Raw genomic sequence first — 12985 nt, forward strand, 5'->3', positions numbered from 1 at the left:
AAAATAGTTTTATTGTAATTCTTTGCTTATTTTGAGGTCTGTAGGATATTTGCATTTCATTTACATAAATATCTTTCCAGTTGGAGACATGACTAACGAGCTGGTGAGACACTTCCTAATCGAGACGAGCCCCAAAGGCGTCCGTCTGAAGGGTTGTCCCAATGAACCGTACTTTGGTGAGTTTACAGCTCTGCTTTTGTCGCTTGTAACATCTGTTGAGTAGATCAGTATTTTTATTTTGGTATTAAAATGATCCAATTTGAATTGAGTGATATTACTGTGCAGGTTGTCTTTCTGCTCTGGTGTACCAACACTCGATGACTCCCCTGGCTCTGCCCTGTAAGCTGATGATCCCCGCCAAAGGTCAGCTTCACCCTCTGTTATCCTCTTTACAGTCAAACTCTGTATTGGGCACAATCGCTGTTTTCTCTGATATTTGTCAGGGCTTTCGCTTTTGGTAGAAAGTAAAGCATGCTGTTCACTACAATACAGAGTATATTTTAATAAAAATATGTAAATAAACAAAGGAAACATACATTTACATAAATTGGTTTGGTCTTTAAGAGTGAATATTGCAACAAAACTCACTTGAAATTTGCTGCTTTTTTCTAAAAATGTCTAGAAAAATTGTGGTATTATAAAATTGTATAATATATTTGGAGTAAAATTATAAAGTTATACAATAGCGGTATGACTGTCAAATATTGTCTCAACAGGTTGTTTATCTGATATTACAGAACTTTACTAAAATAATGGATGTTCTGCATTTGAAGCTAAATCCCTTGCAGTCTTTTATGGTGAACCTGCAAACGTGTTTTCTGACATGAATGTTCTTTATTATTATTCTCTGTACAATTCTGGCACTCACAGATCCAAATGAAGAGGCGCTGGAACTGGCAACACCGACTGATCCAGTTGTTGAACTTCTGAAGCAAGGAGCAGGTAAGCGTGAGGAACTGCATCTACGCTGCAGTTCACTGTAGTTAAGTTCACATTGTAGAGTGAGAAGTGTCACTTTGGCAATTGAGTTTTAAGCATCCCATCAAAAAGCTTTCATTTAGAGAATCTTTCTCAGCGATGAATGAAAGAGGATTGAGAAACTGCCAGAAAAAATGACAAAGGCTAAAGCACAATAAAAAAAGATCTGCTGCTGCTGCTGTTACTGTTCAACTTTAGTGATTATTTAGTTCATTTTCATGATAATCATGCAACGCTGAAGTATCAATACTGTGAATGAGCATCCTTTTCATGCATTTATGATGCATCTGTATGACTGAAAACTATTCATTTCTTGATGTATAGTTGAACTTAATTTCCATATTGAATACAAAACTGCATAAGGAACCATATCCTCCAATGACATTTAGGTGTAAGAGTTTTAACACTTTTTTTTGGAGCATAAAATAACAATATCCCCAAAAACAGACAAACACAAAGAATAACAGAATATTTACAATTTATCTTTCCTGGTACAACATTAATTTGCTCACACACTTTCGCCCTTACCTTACAGTTCAGAAGGTTCCTGAGGAGGCTCATGGTAAATACTGGTTTGCACTGTTCTGCTCCATCATGCACTTTGACTGAATGTGAATGCTCTCACAAAAAAAACAATGCTTTCATATTAGCTCAGCTACATTTTTACCTGCAGCTCAAAACAATTTAAACCTTATCAAATGGTCTTGAATTTCTTTGAGGAAAATGTTCAAATGCATGCACAATATACTGAGAGTGACAATAAAACATTTTACTGTGCAGTGCATGAGAAACTCACCTACACAACATTCATCATTGTAAGCTTGTGAAGCACTCCTCACTGCAACTTCTATAACCTTACAATGAGCTGCTTGTGCATTTTTTCCTGCAGTGTCTGGTTTGGTTTAACTCTGTATTGTTTGTTTTGTAGCGTGCAACGTTCTGTACATCAACTCTGTGGACATGGAGTCTCTCACTGGCCCTCAGGCCATTGCCAAGGCGATCAGTCAGACCCTGGCGACCAACCCTCTGCCCGACGCCACCACAGTCCACTTCAAAGTGTCCGCACAGGGCATCACGCTCACCGACAGTCAGAGGAAGTGAGTGAACACATACCTCCAATGTACATTTAGACACAGTGTAGGTCTTTATTAAATAAGAACCATGCACAAAAACATTCATTTTAAAATGAGAAGACATGATCTCCATCTGCAGTCCCTGGACAGGTACACACAGAACAATCTAATAGCTAAAATGATAAAGAAAACATTTATTAACATGCAACATCATTACACAGTCTCTATCACACTAACAATTATACAGACCATCTAAAAATAAGCATGAACAAATTAATACAAGCACATTCATCCAGTACATTTTTAAAATTAAAGTTCATTACATATATCATCATCATATCTAAACTGATTCTAAAATCTATTATAAAATAAGAATTTAGGATTCAATGAAACTGGCAAAAATGTAGCCTAAAAATGTAATCTGGTGTCAAAATCATCAGGATAAGTACATGAAAGTAAATGATAGATTTTTATTACTGACTTCTGCACAGGTGACCCATGTATATACATATATATGCAACTTGGGGCTGAAATGGGAATTATTTTTAGCCTACTTCGGCCCATTCTTTGTCACTATATTTTGGATTTTAACCCTACTCTGGCGTCCTCTAGTGGACATCTCATTAAAGACACAGCAAAACTGAAAGACTTCACCTATTTAAACAGATATTGTCTCAACAAACATCATCTTAACAGTTTAATCACATAAAAAGTTTCACACATAACAAATGCAACCTTCATACACAAATACACTCATGTTTACTCTGTAGAAAATGCTCACTTCCTTTGATAACTTGTGTTTTTACTTTCCTCTTGCTGCAGGATTTTCTTCAGGCGGCATTATCCACTCAACACAGTAACCTACTGTGATCTTGATCCCCAGGACAGAAAGTAAGAGCTTTTTTTTCTTGTCCAATTATCAATAACAGAAAATCCCTTTTTGGTTGTATCACTAAAAAATAATTTCTTGTCTCTTGTGTCCATAGATGGGGCAAAGAGGGAGGTGGCTCAGTGAAGTAAGTTTAAACCATTTATAGAATAGAAGAATCTTGTTGCTCTTCAGGCATATCGACATACTTTATCATTATGATGCTAAAATATCAGAAAATACTGAATACAGATGTGTACTTAATGTGTTTTTTTTTTTTTACTCCATCAGGCTTTTTGGATTTGTCGCACGGAAACAAGGAAGCACAACAGACAATGTCAGCCACCTGTTTGCCGAGCTGGACCCGGATCAGCCCGCCTCCGCCATCGCCAGCTTCGTCTCCAAAATGATGAAGCGGTGAAAAACTCCCAACGCCTAAATAATGGCAGTGGCCATTTTGAAATCTTCCTTCATCATTGGTGTCTTTTTCGCCAAGACTCGATGATGTCCTTTTTTTTCCTTCTTCTTCTTTTTTTTTAAAATTTGTGTTGCCTGTCGGTTTGTTTGTTTCCCCTTCTCTCTTTTTTCTCTCTGCCTTGCTGGTTTGTCTTGACTTTGGTCTTTTTTCGAAGAGTCGATTTGAAGGATTTGGTGTGGATGCGTGGTGTGGAGCTGTGAACGTGACAAACATGGAGGCCTTTGAAGGGAGAAAATTTACTGACAGGGTAACCTGTACTAGAAGAAAATGCTAGCTAAAGACTAAAGGAACAATGCTAAGTTCAGACGGGGAACATGTAAGGACTCGTATGTTTCGGGGTTTTCTGTTGTTGTTTTTGTTGATTGATTTACCAAAGGTAGTTGCAATACAAGTGCAAGAATGATGTAGCTATTAAGCCATTATTATTTCCTCTTTTCAAAAGATGAAGTGTTGAACAAAAAAAGAAAAAAAAAAAAAGAAATACGGTTTCTTCTTGAACTTGTCTTCAGGAAAAAAGTTGGCCTTGATGGCTTTTAGCAAAACAGTGTCTGAAGACCTTATGCATGTTAGCTTGATCTTTAAGCTTGGTTCTTCTACCTTCCACAAAAGTCATTGTGAAATCCTTAGAGTGGTCATTTTCCAGGTCTGTTGTGTGTTGGAAAGGGCTCTGCAGTGAAACAACGACTGATCTAAACTGCGCATAGCAGACCAGGCTAAAAAAAAAAAACAACAAAAAAAAACCACCACGCTAAGGTCACCGCACTTTGTGTCAGTGCAGCCACACTTGCATCACCTCGGCCCTCTGGTCCAAGCCTGAACGCTCTCTGAAAACCTGCTTATTGGATTATTCTGCTGATTGCATGGCAGACAGAGAGAGGAAGACTGTTTATCCACAAGATGGCGTCACTCAGTCAGGCTTGTTCTTTGCCCCTAGCCACATAGACTTACCCATCACCAACTGCTTGCAGTAGTGGATCTGTTGATAGACGCTGCCACTGAAACACACTGGAAATCACCAGGGACTGGCCCCATGACCTGGACCTATGCACTGTTCTTTATGCATGTTGTTGTCCCAAAATGCACCCTCCCTCATAGCTACATTCAACATCACTGAAAACATTCTATGCTGTGTGCTAAAAACGACTTAAAAACCTTTAGACAAGTACACTGAGGTTGTATGACTTGTCAAAGACTGCATGAACTAGACAACATTTTTGTACTCTTCTCAGAGTCCTGAAAAGAAGTAGACAACCCATTGTTGAAGTAGTCAAATGATGGTGAGATGCTATATTTTTACTTTTATTCTTGATTTTTTTTTTTTTTTTGGTCCATTTGAGCCAGGGTTACCTTTCACTGTATCAAGGACAGTCTGGTCTTTGTTTTTCGTTCCCACAGTGTCGTCAAAAAATTTACATTTAGATACTTTTAGGGCAAAGGAGGGAAAAAAAACGAGAAAAAAAAAACACAAGGAGTTTCCACACTGTGCGCAAATGCCTGCTTGTTGAACACATGCTCAACCATTCACAATAAGCTAAGGAAAATTGATATTGATATAATGTACATAGATATACTACTTTGAAAGGTGACATAGCGAAAAAGTATTTATTTTTGTTGCTTTGGTCCCTCATGATTACTCATATATACATATATTGTACAGTCTAGATAAAGAAGATTACCTAATGGGTTGAGAAAAAAATATATACTTATTTTGGCTAATGATTTCAAAGTCTGACGATTTTGAAATGTGTTTGAATATATGGTGTACATTACTTTGTACATGTATATGTTTGTTTTTGGCTCGTCATGTTTTTCATTTTTGCGTTCTCTCAGAACGAGGTAAGGCATGAATGAGATAGAAGCCAAGAGTCTGTACAGGACTGAATTGCATGGACAGAAGCATCTGAGTGTGAGGAGGAGGAGGAGGAGGAGGAGGAAGGGGGGACGACACACTCGTAGAAAACAAATAGCTAATAGATTTTAAGGTAAAGACATGCAGATTTTAGAAAAAGGGAAACACGAAAAAGTTCAGAAGCCAACCTCAAAATGCAATATGAAAACAGCTGTATGCACCCATGACAGTTACAATTATCATTTTGCCAAAGATTCAAACACTTTACATCTATGCTGACTGGCTGCATGTCGCTTTATTTTTAATTTTTTTATTATTTTTACGTTTCAACAGCCGTTATTCCTGCCATTTTTTAAAATGTTTTTGTGTTTCACATTTTCATTCAAGCTGCACCCCTCGCTCAGCTTTTAGCAGCAAATTTTACAAAAGCCTGACCAGCCATGACACACAGAAATGTGTGTTATAGCTCATACGTGTAACACAGGGGCCGAGACATTCAACTGCAGATGACTCAAGCTGTTGTGGACTTATTCTTTGATTCGTTTTTCCTCATGTCTCAATGCTCCAAAAATATATATATATATTTAATTGTGCCCCAATTGGAAGTGTGTAAGCAAAGCACTTAAATTCCAAAAGGAGGAGTGACATAAATTCCATATGTCAGTGTTGGAGGTGAATAAAATTGTCTCACTGCGATGCTAAAGCTCGACGGCTGCAGCTTTGTCAGACTGCCAAAGGTGTCTTTTCCTGGCCCTCTCGAAAGTCAATGATTTATTTATTCTTATTTATTCTTTTTTTTTTTTCCCTTGACACGTTTCAAATAAACTCTTGTTTCATTGTCATTATCACATTATCGCAGTTTTAACAGTCAGTGTTAACGAATGGAGGAATGTATGGTGGCGCTTCATTGAAAGTGAAGAGGTACATTGCACTTAAATTGACGTCTTAACGAGCTTTATGCAATTATGAGTCATTTGGAGAGAAAAAAACAGAAAAAAACACAATCTTTAAGTTAAAAAAATATATATAAAAAACAGGAAGACATCATGCGTTGTACCTATTGGCTTTGAGTCAAGAGTTACCTTGTTTCAGTGAAAAAGAAGTGATTTCTGTGACCCCTATGTACACATGGGACTTGTATGAATGTGCTACTTTTGGATGTACAAAAGGGTCTCAGATTTTGTTTGCGCTTATCATTTACATTATATTGTCATGGCTTACCTGTTCCTAAGGAGAAAAAAAACATTAAAGCAATACAAATCAGTTACAGTAAGTTATGTGGGTGTTCTTTTGTTTTATTTTGTGGCTTGATGAATTGATTTAAAGCGCTCAGAAAGACATTATACTAAATTATTTTTGATCATTCCTTTGTTTTCTGCTGGTTTGAGCATCAATCATTCTTCATCGTCTCAACTGCTGTCAGGTGCAGAAATCCCCTCATTAGGTTTAATATGCAGCACCTTGAGAAGCTCTTTTTAAAAGACGCTGGAAAATGTTCCGTGTGTTCCTCATGTTAGGAGATCAACCTCAGAACAGAAAAATAACATGTGGCATTAGAATAAAGGGTTTTTTCACAGTTAAAGAACATCAAAACCTTCTCATATGAAACAACTTTGTATAAGAACTGAAGAGTTGGAAGCACATGTCACCATTGGTTCACCTTTACTTTCAGCCATGTTATTTTAATGTCAAACTATGGAACTTCCCCTCATGTAACCCCCCTGTGATGAGGAAGTTAAATGTATCTCGTTATTCCTGTTGCTTATTTGCATTTTAACACATTTTGCCTGTTAAACCAAGCTGCGAATGACCACATTACGTCACACGGAGGCCACGACTTGAAGCAATTTCCACACAAGATATTGACGTGTCACAGTTGGAAAAGCACAAGCTTCATTCATAAAATGAATGATGGCTTAACTCCATTTAGCTGCTTCGATTTCAGGCTTCTGGTATTGTGCGTGCTGGCTCGGTGTCAATGGAGCCATCGTTAATGTTATTAGCAACACCTGTTCTTTTTTTATAGGGTCTGTCTTTTTGAGTTAACTTAGAAAAATAGTCTGACTTTATAGTGGCTAATTTCTCCGATTTAAAACTGCTCTCCATTTTATTCTAGTGTGAGCAGCTGCACCTGCAAATGTTCCTTAAGTTAAGGAAGGATCGGTATGTGCAGCACCTTTTTGATCCCAATAATCAATAAAAAAATAAGTTTGGCAGCTCTTTAAAAAGCAAAACTATGCAGCTTCATCAATATGTATTGGTCTGAAGTCAAATATTCAAGATCTATTTTGCTGTCAAGCTTCAAGGAAATCAAATCACACTGTAGATGAGTCCAAGTTGAGTCAGTCTACTGTTTGGTTTTCTATTGATTTATCTTTTTAATTTTGATTTCAGTTGAGTATTATTTAAGTTGAAACACATGTAGAGTCTAAAAACATTCACCCAAAACTTTTGGACTCCACAACTGGCAATCCCAACTGATGTTTTTATTCATTTATATATTTATTTATTAGCCATTTGGTTCTTTTCTTTCCAGATAATTATTGCTTGTTGTGATCTATTTTTGGTTCCTAATTTGAGCAATTAACTAATTTGGTAGCAAGGACGAAATGAGTTTAAACTGGAACCAGTAAATAAAAAAACCCCAGCACTAAACTACACTACAAGGGCAAACAAATTGATAACAGGTGTGTGTTTGTGGCCGAGCCGCTGAGCCACTTGGGGAAATCCAGAGCTACAGAGTCAACAAGGCAGCCCTCCAAGCAGTAGCGAAGTCTGTTTGTTTGCTCGGTGTTTGTTTCCAAGTTTAAGGCCCGAGCCCCACCTTCGCATGAGACGGACGAGAGTCAGAGGGCCCAAGTGACGGAGACAGGCAATAAAGAAACATAATCAAAACTCTGTGAGGTTCTCACGACTTCAGACAGTGTTCAAACTCCCAAATATGCATGACACACTTCCCCCGACAAATTACGTACGAGCTTCACCGCGGCACATTATGAGCTGTAAGGGAGGCACACACTCCATTAAGTGCATCATGGGTTAGTTCATAGACACTAACATGTGCATTCACCCGTTTACACATGTAAAGGTAACATGCCATGAATGGAAGGCACGCTCCCAATTCCCAATCTTGTCTGCAGCCGGTGTGATTTGATTTGATTTGACACCTTTATTTGAAGAAGGAAATCCCATTGACAGAAAAGTTTTCTTTTACAAGAGATCCCCTGTGCGCAGAATAAGTTTTGCATTTCAATAATATGAAACAGAGAGAAAACAAAACAAACTCAAAACACAGAATCTGTCAAGGCAATAAAAACACAGAGAAAGTTCAGACTTTGGTTTTGCGTCCACCCCGATACCGCGTGGCTCAGGGTTCGATCGACGGCCAAGTCATTGAATTTAAAATCAGCACCATATGCCTCTCGGCTTTGAAATCTTCTTTGAAGGAGGGGACGGGGATGGAATGACGTCCAGTCTGACGGCTGGTGCATTGAAGGTGTTTTACGCCAAAGCAGTAAAAGAGAGAAGAAACAGGAGTTCAGCTCGTGGCCTGTGAGCTACCAAGGTTCATATACTCCTGACGAAGCATATTTCGCACTTTCTTTGTCAACTCAAACATGAACTTTTCTCCAGCTTGTCTTCATTTCCAACAGATCTGAGCGATAAATCCTTCAATCTTGAGGAATCAAATTGCCAAAGACAGACATATTTGATTTACAGAGAGATTTTCCAAGAGTCTGTGTCCTGTAAGAAGATTTTATTTTTAACTAAATGACTGAAGTGACTGAAGTGAAAGATGCTGCTGTTGAATTTGACCAAATAGTTTTGTCTCTGAAGCATAATTCAACACCAACAAAGAACATCTGCTCTTCAGTCCCGGCAGGCATTGCATCATTTTGTATTCAAAGTGTACAGTAAACAATGATGAATCTAAAACACCAACATGATGCAATCTGATAATTATCATGTTGTCTGCATGCAAGGAGCCTATCAGTATGTGGAAGTGTAGATAATGATAAACAAGACACAACATCTGACTGTAGTAAAGTAAAACAGTAAGATGATTGTGAAATCTTAGAGCAGATGTTAAAATTAGCTGACATGACAAGGTATTTCTTCAGAAACCAAATTACTGAAGTAGAAGTAGATGGAAAGTAAAAGGATCAGCAAAGTTCTTGGGATTCATCCTTTGGTAACAATGAGTTTTTTAGAGGATGCATCCTATGTGGGTCATGAATGTCTGTGTTGAATTCTGTGCAAATCCATCTGACTTTGACCTGCTGGCAGCCCCTGGTGAAAACTCAGGGGGTCAGTCGGATTCATCCTCTGGGGACCGTGAATGTCTGCACCAAACTTCATGGCAATCCATCCAGTAGTTATCAAGACATTGTTGACATCATGGTGGCGCTAGATGAGAAGTTAGTGGATCACCACAGTAATTTGGCTCTGCCACTGGGGAACATGAATGAGTAAGAAATTTAGTTGCAATCTCTCCAATACTTTTTGAGATGTTTTTAGACCGGTGAACATTTCAACCAAAATCAGGAAATACATTGAGCTTAAAACTAAACTTGAACTTGTTAAAGACAAACTGAAATTCAAATCAATCACTCCTTTTATTAAAGGAACAGTGCGTATGATTTAGTGCCATCTAATGGAGAGGTAGCCGGTCACAACCAAATTAATCCCCCTGCCTCTCCTCTTCCATCATGTAGGTGAAGCTCACAAAATTCCCTCTTTAGAGTCAGTGTTTGGTTTGTCTGTTCTCAACTACTATAGAAACATGGTGATGCAACATGAAAACTCTTATTTTCAGGTGATTCTACAATAATTAAAACAAACTAATGAATATAATATCTGTTTCTTCCAAACCTATTCCACTAGAAATCTTACGCAGTGGTCCTTTAAATGAAGCATTGTACAAAGATAAAAGTTTCATATTTCCTAAAATAAACCAACATAAATGGGATAACATTTTCATCAGAAGTTTGAGTCACTATTATAACCTAAACTGTGGAGGTCAAAACTAAATCTTTCCTTAAACAACGATTTCCATAAACTAACCCTGTAAGGTTGAACTTTTGAACTGACTGTTATAAAACGGCTGCATATTTGACCATCAAAAGCTAATGAATCATTTAACTTTCAGTGAGGATTGTTAATAAAACATTTTAAAAAGTCTGTGGTCTCAATGTGGAATCTACAACTCATACACCTCCTTTTTTTAAATTCACCAGACGACCAAAACATGAACATGAACCAAAGTATGCAGTGGAAATGTGCAGTCTGTTAGAGGTATCTCACCCAGGTATGACCTTCCCACACAGAGACTCAGTCGTTTTGGAAAAACCTGACCCCTGCACATACAGATGCCACTGGACTGTAAATATTCAAACAAGGGAAAATTCCCACTCCGCTCTTATCAAATGGAAAAATCAACCTGCTTGTTTTGGTTTTCAATCCACCTCCAACATGTTCTTTTTTTTCTAACTTCCCAAGGAAGACTTATAATTGGAGTGATAGGTTTAATCTTCTGTAGCCGCACACAAAGCAGTGCAGCAGGTGCTTAATACAATTGACACTGAATGCATAATTGCCCTTTTGCTGCCTCCAATCATCCATGACATGATGATATTCTCAGTACGCAAGCTGATGACGAGAAGAAATCTTTTAGGAAATTATTAAAAGCTCATCAGTGATATTCGCTTGCTCATGAGCTGCCTCTGCCAGTGATAATCTCCTCAAGAGAAGCCTTGATTTAGCCCATTTGCTGCGGAAAACACTCCTAACTCCTGTCATATCCGCAGTTTGACCGGCTCACAGCTCCTGAGGGTTTCCTTAAGATAACAGTGCTGAGTTCAGGCTAATTAGGGGTGGAAACGGTACACTGGGTTTCTCCTCGCATCCACATGTTGGTCAGGAAGAGGCCGGCGTGCGCTCGACTCTGAAACGGGCCAGCTGTTCGCCCGCCAAAGTAGGAGAGCAGGGCCCATGCAAGACTATGGTCGTGCACCCGCAACAGCTCACTGACTCCCTTTTAGCTTCACGCTCGTGTGAAATCTCTCCGGACCAACGACCGCGCATCAGAGTGCTCATCAGACTCTTTCTGCATATCTGCCACACTGACGTACACTTGCAGAGTCGTGGGAGGATTCATGTCCAATTCAGCTTACAAAGGGTCAAATTTTATGAGACTGAGTGGAGACTATGAGACATCTCAGTCAAGCGTAGACTTAGATTTGGAGGGAAAATGAGCAGGTTTTTTCCCGCCAGGATCAGGATAAGGGTGAATGTTTCCTCTTGTCTCTACCACAAAAATATAGGCAGAAGTTTTGCTTATTTTGTGGTTCTTTAAGATACATGATTGTGTTTATCTGTATTTTGCCCCAGTGATTTAAACTTTAATATCAAGTTCTTTTAAATTAATAGTTGGGGAAATACACTTGTTTGCTTCTTTGCCAAAGACTTTGCCTTCCTACCACTTTCATATCTGCTGGTTTATTGCTGTAAAAAGCTGGACACAAGAGACGGAAACAGTGGGAAAACACTGACTAGCCTGGATCAATCTGAAGGTAACGAAATCTGACTACCAGCATCTCTAAACATGCAATCATTAGTCTAATCCGTACAAATTCCTGAAAGTAAAAACGTCACGTTGTGGTTTTTCAGGGGATTTTGTGTGGAACTATATCCCAAAATGTTAAGCTATTGCTTTAAAGGGGGATATATCATGCTTTTGGTGATTTTCTGTAATTGCTACACTGTTATGACGTTAAACATGGTCAAAGATTCAAAACCTGAGGTCAATATAAAACCTAATCACCAGAATAAAACATTGGCATTGTGTGTTTCTGCAAACCAGCGGATACATTGAATCTCTGTTTCAATGTTGATCGCATTTTAAGCTTTTCACGTGTCATTTAACATCACATTAAACAGCCATTATCAGTTGAATAATGATATTTCATGGGGGCGACAATGCTGTGGTTAAAATCTGGTTAGGCTTAGGCACAAAAACAACTTGGTTAGGGTTAGGGAAAGATCCTGATTTGGGTTGAAAGGCCAGAAAATGGCTCCAAATGTCCCAATGTTTTGCTAAAAATACCTGGTTTGGTAGTTAAAACAGGAAGGGAGCAGTGGTCTTGAACAGTTCTCTCCACTTTATCCTAACATGAGAGATATGTCAACATTTTATTCTTATTCTGACAACTGGGATGAAATGTATGTACAATATGCATGATATGTGCCCTTTAAGCCTGCAGTAACTGATATGTTGGCCACTTAGAGGCAGTGAAAGCAACATATGGATGTATATATTTGCTGTCATCTGTATGGGAACTCCAAGAGTCTATAAATATATGTTCTGTGTTCACCAGCTAGTTGCTATCTCTGTTGTTGTTTGGTGCTGTGCAGGTCACATACAGTGTGTTTATAGAGCTGAAGAGAGCTTCCTGCTGTGGCTGAAAACATCACTGAGAAGTCAAGTTGTAGGTCAGAGAATCAAAACAAAGTAAAGCTCCATAAAGTGGGGAGGAACAGCAGAGTTGTGTCATAATTCTACATGTAGGTACGTGATTCAGGTTTAATATAGAAACTTAGCCTCGTAAATTATACCTCTGCTGCATTTAGGCTATTTTTACAGGCATAGAAAGTCTGCATGATTTGCTGCTAAGAGCGTAACCCTCGTAAAGTTGAGACGACACCGACCATTTTGCAGGCATCATAAAACAAACAAAATA

At 38.4% G+C, this 12985-nt stretch overlaps 1 protein-coding gene across 4 annotated transcripts in view; it reads left to right on the forward strand.

The window, feature by feature from the left end:
• tns1a (tensin 1a) overlaps positions 1–6510 on the forward strand; it is a 55033-nt gene extending 48523 nt beyond the window's left edge. For all 4 annotated transcript variants that reach the window (XM_062414401.1, XM_062414403.1, XM_062414402.1 and 1 more), the window contains exons 24-31: positions 81–176; positions 286–363; positions 871–942; positions 1514–1540; positions 1907–2075; positions 2874–2942; positions 3038–3067; positions 3211–6510. In XM_062414401.1, the coding sequence (XP_062270385.1) occupies positions 81–176; positions 286–363; positions 871–942; positions 1514–1540; positions 1907–2075; positions 2874–2942; positions 3038–3067; positions 3211–3340 (671 nt within the window). In that variant the 3' untranslated portion in view covers positions 3341–6510. The remainder of the gene's footprint in view (positions 1–80; positions 177–285; positions 364–870; positions 943–1513; positions 1541–1906; positions 2076–2873; positions 2943–3037; positions 3068–3210) is intronic.
• The last annotated feature ends 6475 nt before the right edge of the window (positions 6511–12985 follow it).

This window comes from Scomber scombrus, chromosome 24 (assembly GCF_963691925.1).
Source record: "Scomber scombrus chromosome 24, fScoSco1.1, whole genome shotgun sequence".
NCBI classification, from domain to species: Eukaryota; Metazoa; Chordata; class Actinopteri; order Scombriformes; family Scombridae; genus Scomber; species Scomber scombrus.